Source organism: Hippopotamus amphibius, chromosome 3 (genome assembly GCF_030028045.1).
Source record: "Hippopotamus amphibius kiboko isolate mHipAmp2 chromosome 3, mHipAmp2.hap2, whole genome shotgun sequence".
Taxonomy (NCBI): domain Eukaryota; kingdom Metazoa; phylum Chordata; class Mammalia; order Artiodactyla; family Hippopotamidae; genus Hippopotamus; species Hippopotamus amphibius.
The window spans coordinates 167,985,831-168,005,875 of record NC_080188.1 but is presented as its reverse complement, the minus strand read 5'-3'; the positions used below and the strand labels follow the sequence as shown (position 1 = coordinate 168,005,875).

At 42.7% G+C, this 20,045-nt stretch overlaps 1 protein-coding gene across 2 annotated transcripts in view; it reads left to right on the top strand.

The window, feature by feature from the left end:
• The window catches only part of NPL (N-acetylneuraminate pyruvate lyase), a 39,202-nt gene that overhangs the window by 7,560 nt on the left and 11,597 nt on the right, over window positions 1-20,045 (top strand). For both annotated transcript variants that reach the window (XM_057729430.1, XM_057729429.1), the window contains exons 3-7: window positions 7,465-7,538; window positions 8,650-8,737; window positions 12,446-12,503; window positions 18,315-18,390; window positions 19,946-20,038. In XM_057729430.1, the coding sequence (XP_057585413.1) occupies window positions 7,465-7,538; window positions 8,650-8,737; window positions 12,446-12,503; window positions 18,315-18,390; window positions 19,946-20,038 (389 nt within the window). The remainder of the gene's footprint in view (window positions 1-7,464; window positions 7,539-8,649; window positions 8,738-12,445; window positions 12,504-18,314; window positions 18,391-19,945; window positions 20,039-20,045) is intronic.

Here is a 20,045-nt window from a genome sequence, read left to right as displayed (position 1 = left end):
CCTGGCTCTTAGAGTAAACCATGGCCTCCATGATGCAGAATGGCTGGACGTCCTTCCTTCTTCATAATTCTAATGATTCAACTCTGAATATAAGTTGCTGTCCTAGAGTGGGGAAGTTGGCAGAAAAAGCATGGTTAAATAGATTTTAGTTAAAGTATCTGGATTCTTGACCCCCCAGCTTTGACGCTACTAGCTGTTTGACACTGGGGAGCTCTTGTCACCTTGTAAAAGTTCTCATATTTTGTAAAGAGAGAGAGTTCGACCACATTATCTCTAAGACCCATTCAAATGCTAAGAGTCTGCAGTCCTCTGGTGTTCTTTTATTAGGGATACTGTGGTGCTCTCCATTAAGTAAGAATGTCTGAGTACCTGCAGCTCCAGTCTATCCTCCGCAATGTAGTCCAGGGAGCTTCCTCCTAAACAAATCTACTCAGTTATTAGATTTACTCTTAAAGAATCTCTCTGAATTCCCTTTTGTCTAAGCCTTGCTACTCATGTGGTCCATGGACCATTTGCTCCAACATCACACAGGAACTTGCTAGAAATGCAAAATCTCAGATGCTGCTACATTCCACTGAACTAGAACTTGCATGTTAATGGTGTCCCTGGATGATTCTTTAGCACATCAAGGTCTGGGATGAACTGGTCTGAAGGTTAAAGCCCAGAGTCTGGGATGACACAGGAAGTCCTTTACAGTCTACCTTTCCTACTACGTTTCTATTTCCCCAAACACCTCATCCCCTTTCTTCCCTCTTTGCCTTTACACATTCCATTTCCTCTGCCTTTTTCTACCACTGCCCTCTCCTTTCTCTGCTCCACTTGAACACGTCTATTCATCCATCAAAACTATCCCCTAGGGGTGATTCTTCCCCCGTTTCCCTAAAAAGAGTTATAGAATCCTTCCTCTGTGGTCCCTGTGCCTACCTTCTCACATTACATCACAATTATTGTTTATGATAATTGTTACAATAACTGTTGTTTACATGCCTGTCTCTCACAACAGGCTTTGAGCTGCTTAACCTTATGCAGATATTTATTGGGTACCAGATGATACACAGGGACTGAGCATGTATCTTATTTATTTTTGTATCTTTAGCATCTAGCATAGTAAATTTGGTTATTTCACGAGTGAATAATTTTGTTATTTCATGAGGAAGGGGCACCAGTACTGATTGGCTAAGCACTATGTGTCAGTCTTCAAGCTCGGCATTTTAATGGACATTTTCCACTTAAATCTTCACAGAAACTCAGTGAGAGAGCTGTTATCTCTATAGCAGTTGATGAAACCAAGCTCCTAAAGATTAACACATAGCTGGAAAGGAAGGTCTATCTCTACCCAACTCTACTCACGTCTTTTTCTACACTAAAGTGAATGACTTTTGCTTTCCTTCGTTGTTTCAGGAAACCACTTTTTCCTTTGGGTAAGTTCACGGTCATTAGGACAGAAGGTCCATTTCCGATTGGCCAAAATGTCTAGAAAAAAGTTGTGTTCTTCCCTTGAATGCCCTTGACTTCACCATGAGAATCTTCACAACACCCTGTAGTAACAACAAACCTGTTACCCAAATAGTCAGAAAGGGCGTGGCCTGCTGGAGTTGGAGCTGTATAGATTATTGTCTTTGTAGCTGTGCTGGGAGACCAAATGACCCAGATTTCCAGACCAGGACGTTTTCTGCCTCTGGCAAGGTAGGGCAGTTATTGTCCCTGAATTCTTCTCCGCCGAAGGAGTTTTGAAGTAACAAAGTCAAGTAGTTATTTTGGCCCAAAGGGCACATAACTTCCATCTGATTTTGAATGCTGAAGTATACATGTAACAGGCAAAGAGGAAATCAGATTTTCTAACATGCATGCCAGATCATGGCAGGTATGAAAAGAACCTGTCCTGTTGATTCCTTGTTCTCAAATAAAGGGAAAGTCTTTCACGTCATACACCAGGAGAAAAAATGTACAGCAGTAGGGATTTTTCTCTAAAAAGCCGCTTCAGAAAAATTCTATTATCCTTATACGCTAAGAGATACAATCTACATACAGTTTCACAATTCACCCTACTCTAGTCCTCAATTTGTGGTAAAAATCATTTGATAAATATTCCCTCCTCTTAAACATAGTTTGGAAGTAAACTGAATGTCCAAGAATAGAGGCTTAGCTAAGTTAATTATGTTTATCCATGCAATGAAATGCTGTGCAGCCAGTATAGTAACCATATCTGAAGATGTGGGAAAATATCCAATTTGGAATGCTATGTGAAAAAAATACTTTGTACAATATGACTACATTTATTTAAGAAAATACTGTAATGTGTATTTGTGAATAGAAAAATATCAAGCTAATGAGTAATAATCTCTAGGGAGATCCTGAGTGCGTTTTTTTTTTCCCTTTTATTGTGTGTACTCTCTAAAATAAATTATATAGCTTCTGTAATATGAAAAAAGTTAAGTACTTTTATTTAGTTATTTTTTTATGTTTATTTATTTATTTATTGGCTGCGTTGGGTCTTCACTGCTGCTCGCAGGCTTTCTCTAGTGATGGAGAGCCGGGAGAGCCATGGCTACTCTTCGTTGTGGTGTGCAGGCTTCTCAGTGCAGTGGCTTCTCTGGTTGCAGAGCACGGGCCCTAGGCACGTGGGCTTCAGTAGTTGTGGCACACGGGCTCAGTAGTTGTGGCTTGAGGGCTCTAGAGAGCAGGCTCAGTAGTTGTGGCACATGGGCTTAGTTGCTCCACAGCATGTGGGATCTTCCCGGCCCAGGGATCAAACTCATGTTCCCTGCATCGGCAGGCGGATTCTTAACCACTGCACCACCAGGGAAGTCCTGGTACTTTTATTTTTTAAAAAATCATGGACCTAAGACGAAGAATCTGAACCAATGAGAACTGAAATTAAGACATTAAATTGGCGTTAAGTATGAGAATGTCTACAGCAAACATGGAGTTTGGTTCTGGGCCGCTCTCTCCATAAGCGCTAAGAGGTATTCTTAGGACTCACAGAGGAAGAGGTGAGGCGGTGGAAATCCAGTCCAGGCTTTCCAAGCGTACTGGCTTGTGCCATCTCTCACCTTCCAGGAGCAACAGGCCCCACACAGCCAGGCAGCAGGGAGAAGAAAAATTACCCAGTCTCATTCTTTCCATTCTCTCTAGTGACTGCCTGATAACTGGTTCAGTGCCTGCAATAATGAACGTAAACCCAGGCATCCTGGGGAGGTAAAGTAGGGTGGGAAAAAATAGGGAAGGGAGGAAGGTCCCCAGAGAGAATTATCATCCTGTTGCCACCCTAGCCCTGCTATTTGGGGTGCCTTTGTGACAAACACGGCAACAGCTCTGAGTGATTTCCCAGGGCCCATTTGTGACTGGAGCCCCTGAGCATCTCTGCCAAAGGCTGCAAACCTGGCACCAACAGTCAGGCAGGTATCTGAAATCCCTGAGGTGACCTAAGAGGCTTCTGTACCTCCAAAGGGGACAGCCACTGCACTTCCCAGCCAGTTGGTACTGTATGGAAATGTAGGCCTGGCCTTGTTAGATCATCTGGATTTTCTTTTTTTTATTATCTATGTTACAAGTGTACAATATAGTGATTCACAGTTTTTAAAGGTTATACTCCGTTTATAGTTATTATAAAATATTGGCTGTATTCCCCTTGTTGTATAGTACATCCTTATAGCTTATTTTATACCTAGTAGTTTGTCCCTCTTAATCCCCTACCCCTAAAGTACCCTTCCCCACTTCCCTCTTCCCACTGGTAACCACTAGTTTGTTCTCTATATCTGTGAGTCTGCTTTTTTTTTTGTTATATTCACTAATTTGTTATATTTTTTAGGTTCCACATATAAGTGCTATCATGCAGTATTTGTCTTTCTCTGTCTGACTTATTTCACTTAGCATAGTGCCCTCCAAGTCCATCCATGTTGCTGCAAATGGCAACATTTCGTTCTTTTTTATGGCTGAGTAATATTCCATTGTACATATGTACGACATCTTCTTTATCCATTTATCTATTGTTGAACACTTAGGTTGCTTCCATATCTTGGCAATTGTAAATAATGCAGCCGTGATGTTGGGGTGCATGTATCTTTTCAAATTTGTGTTTTTGTCTTTTTCAGGTATATACCCAGGAGTGGAATTGCTGGGTCATGTGGTAGTTGTATTTTTAGTTTTTTGAGAAACCCCATTCCATTTTTGCTGTTTTCCATAGTGGCTGTATGAATTTACATTCCCACCAACAGTGTAGGAGGGTTCCCTTTTCTCCACATCCTCGCCAGCATTTGTTATTTGTGTTCTTTTTGATGATGGCCATTCTGACAGGTATGAGGTGGTATCTCATTGTGGTTTTGATTTGCATTTCCCTTGTCTGGCTTTTCAAACAAGTTGTTTGGTTTTTTGTTTGTTTTAACATGAAAATAAATTTTGACTTTGTGAGAGTCAAGCAAAACACATTTAGGAGGCATCCCTTTTCAACCTCTGATCTCTCTAAGGAGATTTGGTAGTTCCAAAAGGCCATAAGTCCAAGGACATTTTGGGTTGACTCTGCCACTGCCCCAGAAATCAGTGTCACTCCTGTAGGCTAGGCACATTTTATAAGAAAAAGCAATTTGCTTTTTCTTAAAGAAGCAATAGATGATGTATCCTCACCTGAGTGAAGTTATCATAGCTGTCATCCAGCAAGGCCTAAAGGAGTGGGGGAGAGGGGTGAGTGTGGACAGAAGCACTGCTGCACTGAAGCCACAAAACAGTGTGGAGTCCTCTGAGGAAGGAGAAGGAGCCGGGGGTTCACATGCTGGCCTAGATCTGCCTGGGGCTGTGGCCAGCTCTCTAGAAGGCAGGCACCAGAGTAGGGCCAGACAAATAGCCGCTCTCAATACAGCTGGAGGGAAAGAGGATCATAGGATTTCACCCTACTTATTATTCCAGATCCACCTCCTCCTTGAAGTCTCCTTCCCAGCCTCCCTAATTGAAATTATCAGTCCCCTGCTGAACCTCTATACACTTTCTAACCAGCACAGCCTTAGTCATGTTTTTCTCAACATTTTAGTTACTTATATATGCTATTTCCTTTGCTCAGTTAATATAGTAGTGAAATGTAAACACATCCTGCAAGTGTGGAGGTAATCTGCTTTTAAGGCAGAGATTATGAGTGTTTCATCATCATTTAAGTTCCTGTATCACGGCTCCTTCACTAGTGTCTGTTGAGTGCCAGGTGCAGACGAGAGATTGTAAGATATAAAAGGCCCAGTTCTTACCTTCAGGAAATTCTTGCTCAGGACTGGAAGGTGGACATAAACAACTTACAAAATGATGTTCATAATAATAGAGATGTGAACTTTGCTGAGGATGTGATGAATTTGTCACTGAGGAATAATAACAACAATGCTGGAGCCTTTATTGGAGCCAAGTGCAGTGCTGAGCACTTGTGCTGGACTGGCCAATAGAGGGCCACTTGGAAGTGGCGGTCCTTGCTGAGTTTGGAGTCATCCACTCTGAAGATACACACATACACCCTAAAAGACTAAGTTAGTTTCTTTCCTTAAGGACTTCTGGAAATGGAAACAAGCTCTCCAACTTCCCTTTCCAAATAAGAAAACTTTAGATTAAACCAAAAGAAAGCACATCAGAGTGAGTACAGTGCCTACCAGGTCTCGATCATCTGGAGCTCTACAGGCTCCTCCTTGCTGAAGAGGCCAGGCGTGCTCTCAGTATCTGAGTATGTGGCGAGGGTGGGGCTGGGGAGCTGTCAAGGCTTCAGTGAAAGTGTGCAGGAGTCACGATGTCTAATCTGTGCCTCCAACACAAGCTGTTGCCTAGAGACTTTAGTTCCAGTTTTCAGCCTGTGATTGGGAAGTCCCTTGGGTCTGCCAGAGCTGTTTCCTGGTTGCTTGCATGAGTAGATGGACATCATTGGTCAAAACCAGAGTTAGTGTCACACAAACGAAGTCCTTGCTGATTGTTCCTGCATCTCCAGGCTTGTCCCAAGTGGGGAAGAGCTGATGGAAGCAGCAAGGGGTGAGTGTGTTGAAAAGGTGTGGTTCCAAGTGGTCAGAAATGTCTGAGGCAGAGAGATGTCAAGAAGTTGAGCGGCTCAGGCTGACCTAAATGAAGGTCCTAAGGTGGATGGCCTGGGCAGCTAACTCCCCTATGTCGGAGTCTTGCTATGAGACTGGAAGGCAGAGATTAGGCGTTTGAGTAAGTGGGACAGGGAGGGGCAGTGTTAGGATGCTGAGGCACGAGCCATCATGGAGGGAGTCTGCTCCCCGGGCAGGCCTTTTAACTACGTTAAAGCATACCTTTTCCCAAGGGGCAGCTTGGGCTCGTTGTCTTTTGAGTGTGTGCGTAGTGGTTGCCGGTGCATTCTTTGTTTTTACCTCTATTGTTCCTGGTCCCTTTGACAAATACCCTTGGATGTTTCTGTTTTCTATATGCTTCAGATATTTTGGTTTCTTTTTGTTTTTTAAGGAATACAACAAGTAAAGATGAAAAGAATATTAATACGGTTACAATTACATTAGGATTCTCTGGCCCCACTGACAAAAATGCGAAAGTGCTCGTGTTCTCGGCAGCCGTGCATTCTGCGACATTTAACACACACTTGCCCCACCATTTTCCTTTGTGTGTTCCTTCTCCATCCCCCATCCTCCCCACCTGCATTTTGATTGAGAACAGGTCACTTTATCTGACCTGCCTGTGAGTCAGTTTCTAGATTTTTAAACTCAATGTGATTTTAAGGAAAAGAGCCCTTATTGCCTTAAGCATCAGATCTTTACAAGGTCAGTACTCTTCAAACAGCAAAGTGCACGCAGATCACACGGGGATCTTGTTACAGTGCAGATTCCGACCAGGAGAACTGTGTGTGGCCTGGGACTCTTCATTTCCAGCAAGTTCCCCCAGATGCTGAAATACTGTTTTTCCGCAGATAACACTGTGAGAGGCAAAGTGATGGCAAAGTTCCTTTTCAGCTGTCAGTGCTCTTCAGTTTAACACTGGCACGTATAAATGGCTTTAAACTTTCATTTATTGTCACAAATAATAAGTGCTAAAATTCTTAAATTATTAAGACTGAACTTTCTTATTTTGTAAGCCTAAGAAATGATTTGCTTCTTGCCACATGGAAAATCTTAAGTTCTCCTTTAACCATGCCCCCAACTATCACTCTGCCCCAAAAGGGCAAAAGATAATTAAGTAACTACTTTTTAGGTATTACTTGTGATGAAGTTTAAATGTAAAACCTTTGTGGATAACTAACAGTGTTTTACTCACTTTAAGTGAGGCACGTATGGCTGAGAAGAGAAACTAACAGACTCAAGGGAAGAAAAAAACCCAGGCATTATTCAGAGCAGGCTAAGAGTTTCACAGACTGGTTAGGTGGATTTGAATAAGTATTAACAAGAGAGAGCAGCTTATAATCATGGGGGTGGGTTGAATAATCTAGAAAAGAATAAATATACTCTTTTCTCAAATTTTTTTCTTTGTAACTTTCAGAGAAATCAACGTCTCAGTCATTGGTCGGTATGTGGATTACCTTGTAGAAGAACAGGGAGTGAAGAATATCTTTGGTAAGCCATCTTTAGAGATATACGTATCTCTGCATATCTCTAGCTCAGTCCTTAGAAAGCAGCTGTCTCCAGGTCACTAGCCAGGAGGTCACAGTGTTATTGTGTCACAGGTTATGGTTGAGCCTGGCTAAGCCATGTAAAATTTGTGGACTTTCAGTCTCATCCACTTTAGACCTAAAAGATGATCAAGAGGTTATATGATGTGGTAGTGTACCTGAGATAGGCTGGGACCTGGGACCCTTTACCGGAGCACTTGCACCTGGACCAACGTCTCCTAGAGCAACAGACTACAAAGAAACTATTAGGAACTAAAAATCACTACACACACGTGCAGTTGGGGCAATTATGAACAATAAGATAGAAAAAGGCCACGGCCAACTGCCACTTCTGAGGGACTGGGAGCAAAAAGCAGGAGACTGCGCGTGATCCCTGCACACAGCACCCCCGAGGCGCTGGGGAGACCACCCAAGCTATGCCTCCTGCCCAACCCACAGACCCACCCTATGTCACCCCTTTCAAGGGACCAGCTCACCACCTTGGGGAGCGAGCAAGGGCACTTGTTTCTTGCTCTCCCTCCCTCATGCTGCAGCAGGAGCCTCAGGAAAGCCTTGCCTGAATTGTCATCTGGCCTCTTATCAATTTCTATTGATTAAAGAGTCCAGGGACCCAGGTCTATAGATAGAGGTCATTTTAGATCTGCAGTACACACCTTTGTCTTCATAAGTAACTGCCACTTATGACTGCCTTGACGTCCCAGCACTGCCATTCGAGCCCAAACATAGAACTGGCCGGTGTGCTTGGAGATGTGCCTGAAACATGGGCAGTTACCTCTGTCTCCATTTAAAATACTTTCTATCCCTGAAAACAATGAGATTTGTGAAATTACAAGTCATACTTAACCTTCCCACTCTTTTCGACAAGGTGAGGATGGAAAAAAGACTGAGTCTGAGCTGAAGATGCAAACATGGCATCAGCCCACCTGCCCCAGGTTCTGTCCTCTTGCATTTCTCCGTGTCCCTTCCTGTTGAGCAGGGATTCCTGCCCCTGCACTGGTGTTGGAGGAATGAAAGGTATCAGCTGGTCCCACTGACTGACTCTCTGTTTGGAACAGTGAATGGCACGACGGGAGAAGGCCTGTCCCTGAGCATCTCAGAGCGCTGCCGGGTCGCGGAGGAGTGGGTGACAAAAGGGAGAAACAAGTGAGTGACTCCGTCAAGATAAGCACACTCATCCGCAAGAGCTGCAGAGACCACAGCTGTGTCCCAGATGACACAGCCTCCCTGCCTTCCGGCCACAAGTCAGGCGCGAGGTCAGCTTGTGGGAAGAGGAGCTGAGGCCAAGGAGCGCCCTTCCTCTAGGCTGCCCTTCCTCTCTGCGTGAAAGAGCAGCCAGACACACCCAGCTCTCAGATCCCATCAGGGAAGCTGAAAACTGCCTCTGGTCTACCTACCAGGCCGGGTCCTAGGGTTTCCTGTCCTTGGCCTGAGGGGATGGGGAGGGGGGCGGGGGGGGGGGGGGAGGGGGTGGTTCCTGATGACTGACTGCTGAGCTCCTGGCCCTTCTGCTGAGCCCCTCATACTCCCTCCCTTCTCGAGGTGGGTCCTGTTGGTTATATCAGCCCATTGCTACCTTATACGTCTTCTCTCTGCATGTGACTCAGCATGCTCTCTATGCTGCTTCCTCTTAGGGAGCTTTCTGCATCTTCTAAACTTCAGTGCAATGATGTATTTTTGTTATAACACTCAATTCGGCCCACGGTAAAACAGATAGGACAGCATCAATTCAAGAAGCGCATCAATTAGCCAATTTTGATTCGTTGTCTGTTATGCACAGTTATGTGTTGTGTGTTATGCACTGTGCTGGCACTGGGGATATAAAACAAGATCTCTGCCCTCAGGTTACGTACCATCCAATGGAGATGTCAGACCATGAAACTGACACTGATTCTTCTGATAAATAGTGCAAACAGGGATCAGAGAGGGGAGTGATTGATGGTGCCTTAGGTGGAAGCAAGTCCCAAGTGAGCCCGGAGCAGAGCTTGTCAGTGCAAAGCCTGCGCCCACTTTGGGAATGTTTAAATGGCTTTAGAGCACCTCAGTGCTCTGAAATTATATGCCAAATTTGATGAGTGTCCACATATGCATTTTCAGGTGATCTGTCAGTTTTCACCTAATTTTCAGTCAGATCCTGGACCCCAAAAGATTAAAGACTATGAGCAGAGTGAGAAAAAAGGAAGACTAAGGGTAAACATCAAGAAAAGCAGCAGAGGGACTTCCCTGGTGGCGCAGTGGTTAAGAATCCGCCTGTCAATGCAGGGCGCACGGGTTCAATCCCTGGGCCGGGAAGATCCCACATGCCTCGGAGCAACTAAGCCCGTGCGCCACAACTATTGACCCTGCGCTCTAGAGCCTGTGAGCCGCAACTGTTGACCCGTGTGCCACAACTACTGAACCCTGCACACTGCTCTGCAACAAGAGGAGCCACTGCAGTGAGACGCCCGCTCACCACACCGAAGAGTAGTCCCTGCTCGCTGCAAGTAGAGAAAGCCCGCGCGCAGCAACGAGGACCCGATACAGCCAATAAATAAATTAATTAATTTAAAAAAAAAGAAAGAAAGAAAAGCACCAGAAACAGGGGGATAGTGAGGTGGGCACAGACGGAAAACCCTCAGGAGGGTCGGAGGGAGGTGAGGAGTGAATCCTGCCACTGAAGGAAGGATGGTTTCAGAGAGCGTCAGGGGAACATGGAAGTTATGAGCAGGGCCTGGAGAGCCGGACTGCTTGAGCTGGGTCCTGACTCTGCCCCTCAGTCGCTCTGTGAGCTCAGGCAGGTCTTAAATGCCCTGTGTTTTGTCTGTAAATCAGAAATACCTACAGGACCTATCTTATAACGTGGTGGTGGGGGCTCAAGCAGTGCCTGACACATGGTACTAAGTATTATATAAGACTTCACTGTAATTATTTGCAGTGGTTGCTGTGTTCATGATAACATTTGTTATAATAATTATTAGATGCTGTGAGAGTCAGTAAGAGCAGAGCCAGTCGGGTCATTGTCACCGAAGCAGCTGCAGTGAGGGGAATGCAGCAGGCACACGAAAGGGGGTCCAGTGAGAGTAGCTTATTCTCACAAAAAAATTTTTTTGGCGAAGGGAAGGAGGGATGGAATAATTAGAGAGGAGGAAGCAAGATTGAAAGAAGGGTAGTTTCCTTCTCTTAAAGTGGGAAAGTCTTGAGCGCGTTTCTGTGCTGAAAGGACAGTGCCATTGGAGAAGAGATTAAAGAGAGTGGAGAACTGATGGCTTTGATGGAAGGTCTCAGCGAGGGCTTGGAATGAACCCACATGTCGGTAGAGTAGCTTTAGGAGACAGTTAAGAAGCTGGGAGGAACGCAGAGAAGGTGACACAGCTAAGTGCAGGGGGGAGGAGGAGGGGAAGGGAGGGAGTCTGTGTGTGGAGGCATCTTTATCGTTGGTGCCTTGGAAGCAAGGATATTTGCCAAGAACAAGGGGTTGGGTGGAATTTAGAGCTTGAGGAGAAAAGTCAAGATTTAGAGCAGCCGCTGCAGGAAATTGGAAAGAAGTAAGTCATAGTGACCAGAGGCTTTTGGGAGTCTCGTCTTCCTGAATTGGAAAATTACAAGTTTGTACTAAAGCCTCAGACCCAGCAGCCGGGTACAGAGGAGGAGGGAATGCATGATTGTTTTAACCTAAGCTGAGAGATAGGGGTAAGTGAAAGGTTTAAGGAGGTCATGCAATAAAGCTGCTGGTGAGGGTAAAGCAGACCAGCCAGCCGCCTTTTCTCCTTTGGGAAGTCTTCTGTTATCCTTTACAAAAGCAAACCTGATCATAGCACTTCCCAGCGAGGTCCCATTTTACCTAAGACAGAACAAGTCAAGAATCCACGGGAGGACTCAATGCTTGGACCTCAACGGGGATGTGGTGTCTCCATCCCATGAGGGTGGCACGTGTGTCACTCAGAGTCCCTGGAAGACTAGCCAGCATGACTGGATTCACAGCTGAGTTCTACTGATCCTACCCTCAGAAGACCAGTCTAAGTGTGACCTCTTCCCACGGGGCCACGTGGAGCACCTCCAAAGATGAATATTGGGGTCTCAGAGAAAAACTCACTCACAGCCAAATTCTGAGGACTTACAAGATAGGAAAAAACTTTTCACAGTGAATTCCTTTCTCACATGGCTGGTTCCTGGTTGTACTCTTTGAGGAACCTCTTTATTTTCATCTCCAACCAAAAATATCTCAGCTTTACACCTATCTTCACGCACGCCGTCACTATCAAATGCAGCATCTCTAACAATGCACAGTCAAAATAAATACTCAAGTATTGATTAATCAGTTACTGCTTTCAAAATCCTATTGCTGGGACTTCCCTGGTGGCACAGTAGTTAAGAATCCACCTGCCAATGCAGGGGACACAGGTCCGGGAAGATCCCACATGTGGTGGAGCAACTAAGCCTGAGTGCCACAACTGCTGAGCACACATGCCACAACTGTTGAAGCCCCATGAGCCTAGAGCCTGTGCTCTGCAACAAGAGAAGCCACCGCTGTAAGAAGCCTGTGCACTGCAACGAAGAGTAGCCTCCACTCTCTGCAACTAGAGAAAGCCTGCGCGGCCATGAAGACCCAACACAGCCAATAATAAATAAATAAACAAATAAATAAATTTTAAAAAAAATCCTATTGCTTGGTTGAACCTTAAATTTTATTCCCTGAATATTTTTTAAAATCCCCCATTAGATTAACTTAAAGTAGACCCCTGTAAAATTCAGTAGTCTTGAGATTGAGATTAGATATTAGCTAACTGCTGGTTAAAACCAGCACAAACCAGGATAGCACAGCCCCTCCATGTTACTATCAACTTCAAGTGATGCAACATGTTTTCTCTTTTGCAGGTTGGATCAGATAGTAATACATGTGGGAGCACTGAGCTTGAAGGAGTCACAAGAACTGGTATGTATGTGGGTTCATCTGGGAGAGACCACTTGAGGGGCTTCCATATTTATGCTGGAGTTAAAATCCATACCATTTTTGCTAAATATTGGATGTTGTGCTGGAGAATATAAGGTGTAGCACCTCAGGGAAGGTGGGCACAGAGCCATAGAGAGAGTAGCCCAAGGTGATAACTGCTGTAGCGGACCGTTGAATAGGAGACAGGGGCACCTCTTCTTTTGCGCAGCGTAACGGTGAGGATAGAGCTACCTAGTTTGTAGGTAAGGAACAGAACTTGAGCCAACCTAAGTTTTCTCTAGGAAGTGAAAAGCAACACCATCTTCTGGGCATAACAGAGATGGAGATGGGGTTCAGACATGAGAAGAGGTAAAAACTGAGAATTGCTTCCTGAAGGATGGAAGAGAAAACTTAAACAGAAAACGATTGTCCCCACCCATGTGGGGGTGCTATAAGCGGCACTGTTCATGAGGTTGAAGCAACCCAGATGCCCATGGACAGATGAATGCATGAAGAAAAGGCGGTATATACATACAATGGAATATTATCCAGCCTTAAAAAGGAAGCAGATCCATCTTGTCACGTGCTGCAATATAGATCAGCCTCCTTGAGGACATTATGTCACTTGCAGTAAACCAGTCACTAAAAGACAAATACTATGTTATGGCTCTTATACTGTGAGGTATCTAAAGTAGTCAAATTCATAAAAACAGAAATTAGAATGGTGGTTACTAGAAACTAGGGGGAGGGGGAAAGAAGAGTTGTTTAATGTGTATAGAGTTTGTTGTCTGAGAAAAAGAAGCAGACTGTAAAACAAAGAAATGCATTTATTTGAGGTATCTTTTTAAGTGGAAGTATAGTTGATTTACAATGTTGTGTTAGTTTCTTTTTTTTTTATAAATTTATTTATGTATTTATTTATTGGCTGCATTGGGTCTTCCTTGCTGGGTGCAGCCTTTCTCTAGTTGCAGAGAGTGGAGGCCGCTCTTCATTGCTGTGTGCAGGCTCCTCATTGCGATGGCTTCTCTTGTTGCGTAGAACAGGCTCTAGGTGTGCGGGCTTCAGTAGTTACAGCACATGGGCTCAGTAGTTGTGGCTCGTGTTCTCTAGAGTGCAGGCTCATTAGTTGTGGCACACGGGCTTAGTTGCTCCTTGGCATGTGAGATCTTCCTGGACCAGGGATTGAACCCGTATCCCCTTCATTGGCAGGTAGATTCTTAACCACTGCGCCATCAGGGAAGTCCCTGTTGTCTTAGTTTCTGATACACAGCAGTGATTCAGTTTTATATAGATACAGATATAGATATAGATGTAGATATATAGATATAGATATATACATTAAGCAGTTATTACCTTCAAAATTCATTGCTTGTTTGAACCTTGAATTTTATTCTCTGTACAGTTTTTTAAATCCTTGATGAGATTAATTTTAAGCAGACCACTGTAGAATTTAGTAGTCTTGAGATTGAGATTAATTAGATATTAGCTAACCATTAAAACCAGCACAAACCATGACAGTGCAGCCCTTCCCTGCTACTATAACTTCAAGTGATGCAACAGTTTTCTCTTCTGCAGATTGGATCAAATATATATATTCTTTTTCAGATTCTTTTCCATTATAGGTTATTACAAGATATTGAGTATAGTTTTCTGTGCTATACAGTAGCTCCTTGTTTATTTTATGTAAAGTAGTGTGTTTCTGTTAATTCAGCATGGATGGACCTAGAGAATATCATACTAAGTGAAGTAAGTAAAGCAGAGAAAGACAAATACCATATGATATCACTTATATGTGGAAGCTAAAAAAATGATACAAATGAACTTATTTACAAAACAGAAACAGATTCACAGAGGTAGAAAACAAATATATGGTTATTCGGGGTCTTAGAATTACAATTCAGGGAGCACAGATTCCAGCAGCCAGCAGAACAGTATCCCCTCTAGGAAACAAAAGGCAGGCGTTTTTAAAGGAAAACAGAGAAGTACTTTAGTTTCCAAAAATTGTTTGCAAAGAGTTGTGATTAGAAGGTATGTATTCTTTTTTTTTTCCTGTTACAACTTATTGACTTATCACGTGTCTCTCACTTGTTATCAGTAAAGGCATATTTCTGCACAGTTCCCCAGGATACCTTCTCAACAGATAGCTTTTTTTTTTTTTTTGTCTTGTCAGCAGGGTCAGCACAGTTTACAGTGTAATAGGATGGAGTCCTAAAGTACAAAATGGAGTTCCTGCTGACAGCTCCTTCCACAAGTTTCAGATTTGCAGGATGAAAAAGTTCTAGAGATCTGTTTCACAACAGTGCCAGTATATGTGTTACAGTACTGAACTATACACTTAAAAATTGCTAAGATGGTGAATTTTTTTTTATTTTTAATTGTTGGCCACACCACTTGACTTGCAGGATCTCAGTTCCCCAACCAGAGATTGAACCCAGGCCACGGCAGTGAAAGCCCAGAATCCTAACCACTAGGCCACCAGGGAACTCCCAATGTTGTGTTTTTCTTGGTCACAATTTTGAAAAATAAATTTTAAAGTAATTAATTTTTCTTAAAAGGATTGCCCCAGTGGTGCTAAAAACAAACTAAAGTTGTTAAGTCTAAATTTGTCACACCACCACGCATTACAGTTGTGAAAATTTTCTTCTGGGTACACTCTTCAACCAGAACATAGGAATAAGAATGCAAAGAGTTGGATTGCTCTGGGTTTAGAAATGAGCAGGTTAGGTGGAGTAAAATTGTGGCAGAGGAGAAAGGAGTTAAAGTTACTAGCAGAAAAGCAAATGGTGTGGTGGTTTTGAGGCCTTTGTGAGTAAGAAAAGAAAGCACAAAGATGTTGTAGCATGGACTGCTACCAATTAACTGTCAACTGAAAAAATGTGCAGCCTAAAAGGTGAGAATTATGTTTTATTCAGCAGACTTGCTGAGGACTTAAGCCTGGCATACAGACACGCAGCTAGTTCTGAGGGACTGTTCCAAAGAGGTAAGGGAGGAGCCTGGATGTATAGGAATTTTTTGCTGGAAACAAAAACAAAAACAAAAAAAACCACGTAGCTGAATATCAAAAGATTATTGCTTATCACAAAAACACACACATCAGGCTTCCCTGGTGGCACAGTGGTTAAGAATCCGCCTGCCAATTCAGGGGACACGGGTTCGAGCCCTGGTCTGGGAAGATCCCAGATGCCTTGGAGCAACTAAGCCTGTGTGCCACAACTACTGAGCCTAAGCTCTAGAGCCTGTGAGCCACAACTGTTGAGCCCGTGTGCCACAATTACTGCTAGAACCCATGCTCCGCAACAAGAGGAGCCACTGCAGTGAGAAGCCTGTGCACTGCATGGAAGAATAGCCCCGCTCCCCGAAACTAGAGGAAGCGCGCATGCAGCAATGAGGACCCAATGCAGCCAATAAATAAATTGATTTTAAAAATTTCTCAGAAAAAAACCCCAAAAACAAACAAACAGAAAAAGCCACACATCTCAAGTTAATAATTTTAGTGCTTTTCTTTGTTTGGGAAGGTTCAAGAGATGGGGATTTTGAAACCATTCCTTTGATATGCATGTTTTTCTCCATCCTGAATTCCCCTCAGGGCTCACTGACCTGGTGGCTGCAGTGGCTGATGGCTGTTTGGCCAAAACATCCTTCGTTTACTGAAATGGCAGGGACATTCTTTGTCCACATAACCATGTTCTGCGAATTTAGATATTCTGATTCCAAAGACCGTGATGATTTGATCTAACCCCAACATCTTCTTCTGGGTTTTGTTTGATTCTATTTCTTGTGAATTGAATTCAGAAATGGGATGTATACTATATACTTGCAAAACTGCAGTTCAGCACAAGGAAGATGTTACTAGATGATTGCTTAGTAAGCCTAGAATCAGAGCTTGGAAACTTGATTTATTCTTTTTATACTTGAAGTGTCCAAATGACTTGAATAGACATTTTACAAAAAAAAGATTTCCAACTGTCCTGTGAATCCACTCCTGTGTTAATAAAATTCTATCCAAGGTCTTGATTGGTCTTTGGACTATATCCCACTCTCTTTTTGACTCTCCTACTTTACTTCTGCAGAAAGTTAATCACATCTACTAGATATAGATATCACTAGTTAAAGTGATGTCCCTTTTATTTATTTATTTTTTATTTATTTTAGTTTTTGGCCGCACCCCACGGCATGTGGGATCTTAGTTTCCCCAACCAGGGATTGAACCCGCACCTCTTGTATTGCAAGGCAGAGTCTTAACCATTTGACCACCTGGGAAGTCCCAAGTGATGCCCCTTTTAGGTCATGGGGCGTGTTTCAAAGCAACCGACAACATCTACTGGGTCCCTGCTATGTGCACAGCACCGTGACTGACCTGAACACAAGAGTCAATAAGATCTGCCCTCTGCCCTCAGGGAAGTTACTCTAGTTGGAGACCTGTAAGGATACACAACTTTCTTACAATGTGGTATGTTTAGGTACGCTACTTGAAATAGGTAAAAAAATGTTATGAGAGCCCAGTGGGAGGAAATCTTAATTTTTTCTGAGAGAATTTGAGAAAACATCAAAAGAGTAGTGCAATGTATCTTCTGTGATGTCTGTAATCTTTTTCTGCTCAACCTTTCTCAACTGCATTTCCAATCTGTAATATAAATTTTTAAATATGACTATTATATCTTTGGAGAGGAAAGACAGTACCACCCAGTGGGCTGAACACTAGAAGAGAATGACATCTACAAATTTCTCTATAATTATAGTTTATCAAAATGAACTGCTCATGTCTGCTTAGCAAGGTTTTTTTGTACTGACAAAGTCTGCAGAAAAATAAGAATAAATACACAGCTCACCTCCACCAGAGGTCTCTGCTTTCTAACCTGGGATTTTCCTGGTAATTTAATTTATCATTAAATGTGGCTAATTTCCCACTCTCTAGTGGTACATCAGTTGGCAAATTTGAAGAGTTTCTTGTTAACCTCTAGCATCTAAGCTGTAGGTGAATATAACAAATCACTTACTCCAGGATGGTTGTGATATTGTGATTTGTAACAAGAAATACATATTTGGTCTTTGTCCCATTACTGGCACAGAGCTCCTGAAACCCTTGGAATTCCCAGAGATGAGAACAGTAAAGGTATCTCTTGTTATGTTAATGAGGTGACTTTTGGAAAGCACTTAAGGATGGGTGCTGGTTGCCAAGAGTGGCAAGCAGATGAATTAGGGGGTTGGAACTTTCAGTCCCAGCCCCCTCCCTCCAGGGAGGAAAAGGGGCTGGAAATTGAACCAATGATATAATCAATCATGCCTATGTATCAACAGTAAAGTCTCCATAAAAACGCCAAAGGACAGATTTCAAAGAGCTTCCAGTTTGGTGCACATGTGGAGATTTGAGGAGGGTGGTGCACTTGGCGGCGGGAAAGGACGTAGAAGCTTTGTTCCCTTTCCCACGCCTTGCCCTATGCATCTCTTCCATCTGGCTGTTTCTGAGTCACATTCTTTTATTAAAAAAATTAGTGATTTAGTAAGTAGAGTTCTGTGGGCCACCCTAGCAAATTAATTGACTCAAGGAGGAGGTTGTTGGAACCTCTAACCTATAGCCCATAGGTTAGGAGCACAGATGATAACCTGGCATTTTTCAAATGGGAGTGGGGGCTGGTCTTGTGGAACTGAGCCCCTAACCTGTGGAATCTGACTCCATCTCCAGATAGGTAGTGTCAGATTTGAGTTGAATCGTAGGAAACCCAGCTGGTGTTTGAGAATTGCTTGTTGTATGTGAAACTCCCACATTCACACACATCGGAATAGTGACCAATGGTCTTCTTTCATCTTTTAAAGGCCCAGCATGCAGCAAAAATAGGAGCCGATGGCATCGCTGTCATTGCACCTTTCTTTCTCAAGCCATGGAACAAAGGTAAGTAGATCAGTCTAAATACACAGTGCCTCACATGGTCCACTTCTTTATGCCTTCATTCCAAATGGTTGTACTTAATTATGAAAGTAAAGTCTTACGAAGGCATGAAGTTGCAATGGTACACTAGTTCTCCAGAATATTCAGCTTCCCTGGATCCATAAAAGAGAAGAAAAGATTCCATTAAAGGACTCCACCTCTTTTGCTAAGTAATCTGATTAGGTCATCCATCAAGCCCTGGGTCAATATATAGGAGCCAGTGTTTGGATTAGGTGTCCACTTCTTGTCCAACCAATTGCATAGAGTGTCTGAGTCACATAGCAAAGCGTGAGATCATTTTTCTCAAAAAAAGAGGAATATAAGTGATGGGCATTTTGAGACTACATGTACTATTCAAGTTTGAATAAGTGATGAATTTGGAAAGAGATTTGACAGAAACATCTATTGTCTTCCAAAATTTCAAGTTCTTGTTTTCTCTATGGAAACTATTTGTGGTTTCCAAGTATACTGAATCTTCGTAATCCTTTTGATTAGCAAAAATGCAACACAAATTTTAAAAGGATTAAAAACAGGCGATGTTATTTGCATGCATGAGTAAGTAAATCCCTAGTTAAATGTATAAGGGGTCAAAATTATCATGAAATATCACCTGTTATCAGTAGAGAGAAAGTAGTTGTTAATATTGATAAATAATTTAAATACTGCTATGTGGAAAATGTAGAATGAACATTTTTAGAGTTTTTTTCGCATGGTTTTAAAATTTTTTGCATAAATACTTTTTGCAAAAGACAAAGGAAAAATAACAATTAATACATAATAATTTTGTCAGAAATATTTATCATATAATACATCATCACAGTATTCAGATGAAGTACATAAGATTTTTTCTCCACTATTCAGTGGCATCCAAATGTAAGCAATTCTGCTGAATTTATTTCTCATTTGCAGTAATGTTGCTGTTGAAGCTCAAATTGGATGCTGTTGGAAATCCCAATTCCTCAGTAAACCAGAGTGAACTCTCTTCTGATATATGTGAATTTCTCTCCAAAAGGGAAAAGTACCAAACTCTGGTTGAGATGTGCCACTACTTTTATGACTTCCCGTTTTGAGCAGATGTTGTTTATCTTTTTGATATAGGATTTTTTCAGCTACAACTTTGTTCTGATCCTAACACAAAGTCTTTGTTGTTCACTGACCACATTTACCCTCCTGGGTAAGAGGAAGAGGATCCTGCCCGATGGGCTTCTGGTTTTCTTAAGAGTATTTCATGAGCTTCTCTTAATATGTGGGAAGATTTGCACCAGTTTTTTAAATAGTATTTTAGTATGGTAGGAAAGTGATCCTCTTATTTTGGCCTTCCTAGAAAGAGGAAAATAAAACTTTGAATGAATTGAATTGTAAAGACATTACAGCAGCAGTCTCAGAGATGGTAAGAGTGGTCAAGAATTTTTGGCTTCCGTAAAGGATGGTTGCATTTCATTAGATGGTTCATTTTTTACTGGGGAAAAGCAATGTTTTACATTTGTTCACACCATGACGTTTCCTGCTGTTCTTTCAGATGTCCTGATTAATTTCCTAAAGGAGGTGGCTGCTGCTGCCCCTGCATTGCCGTTTTACTACTATCACATTCCTGCCTTGACAGGGGTGAAGAGTAAGTA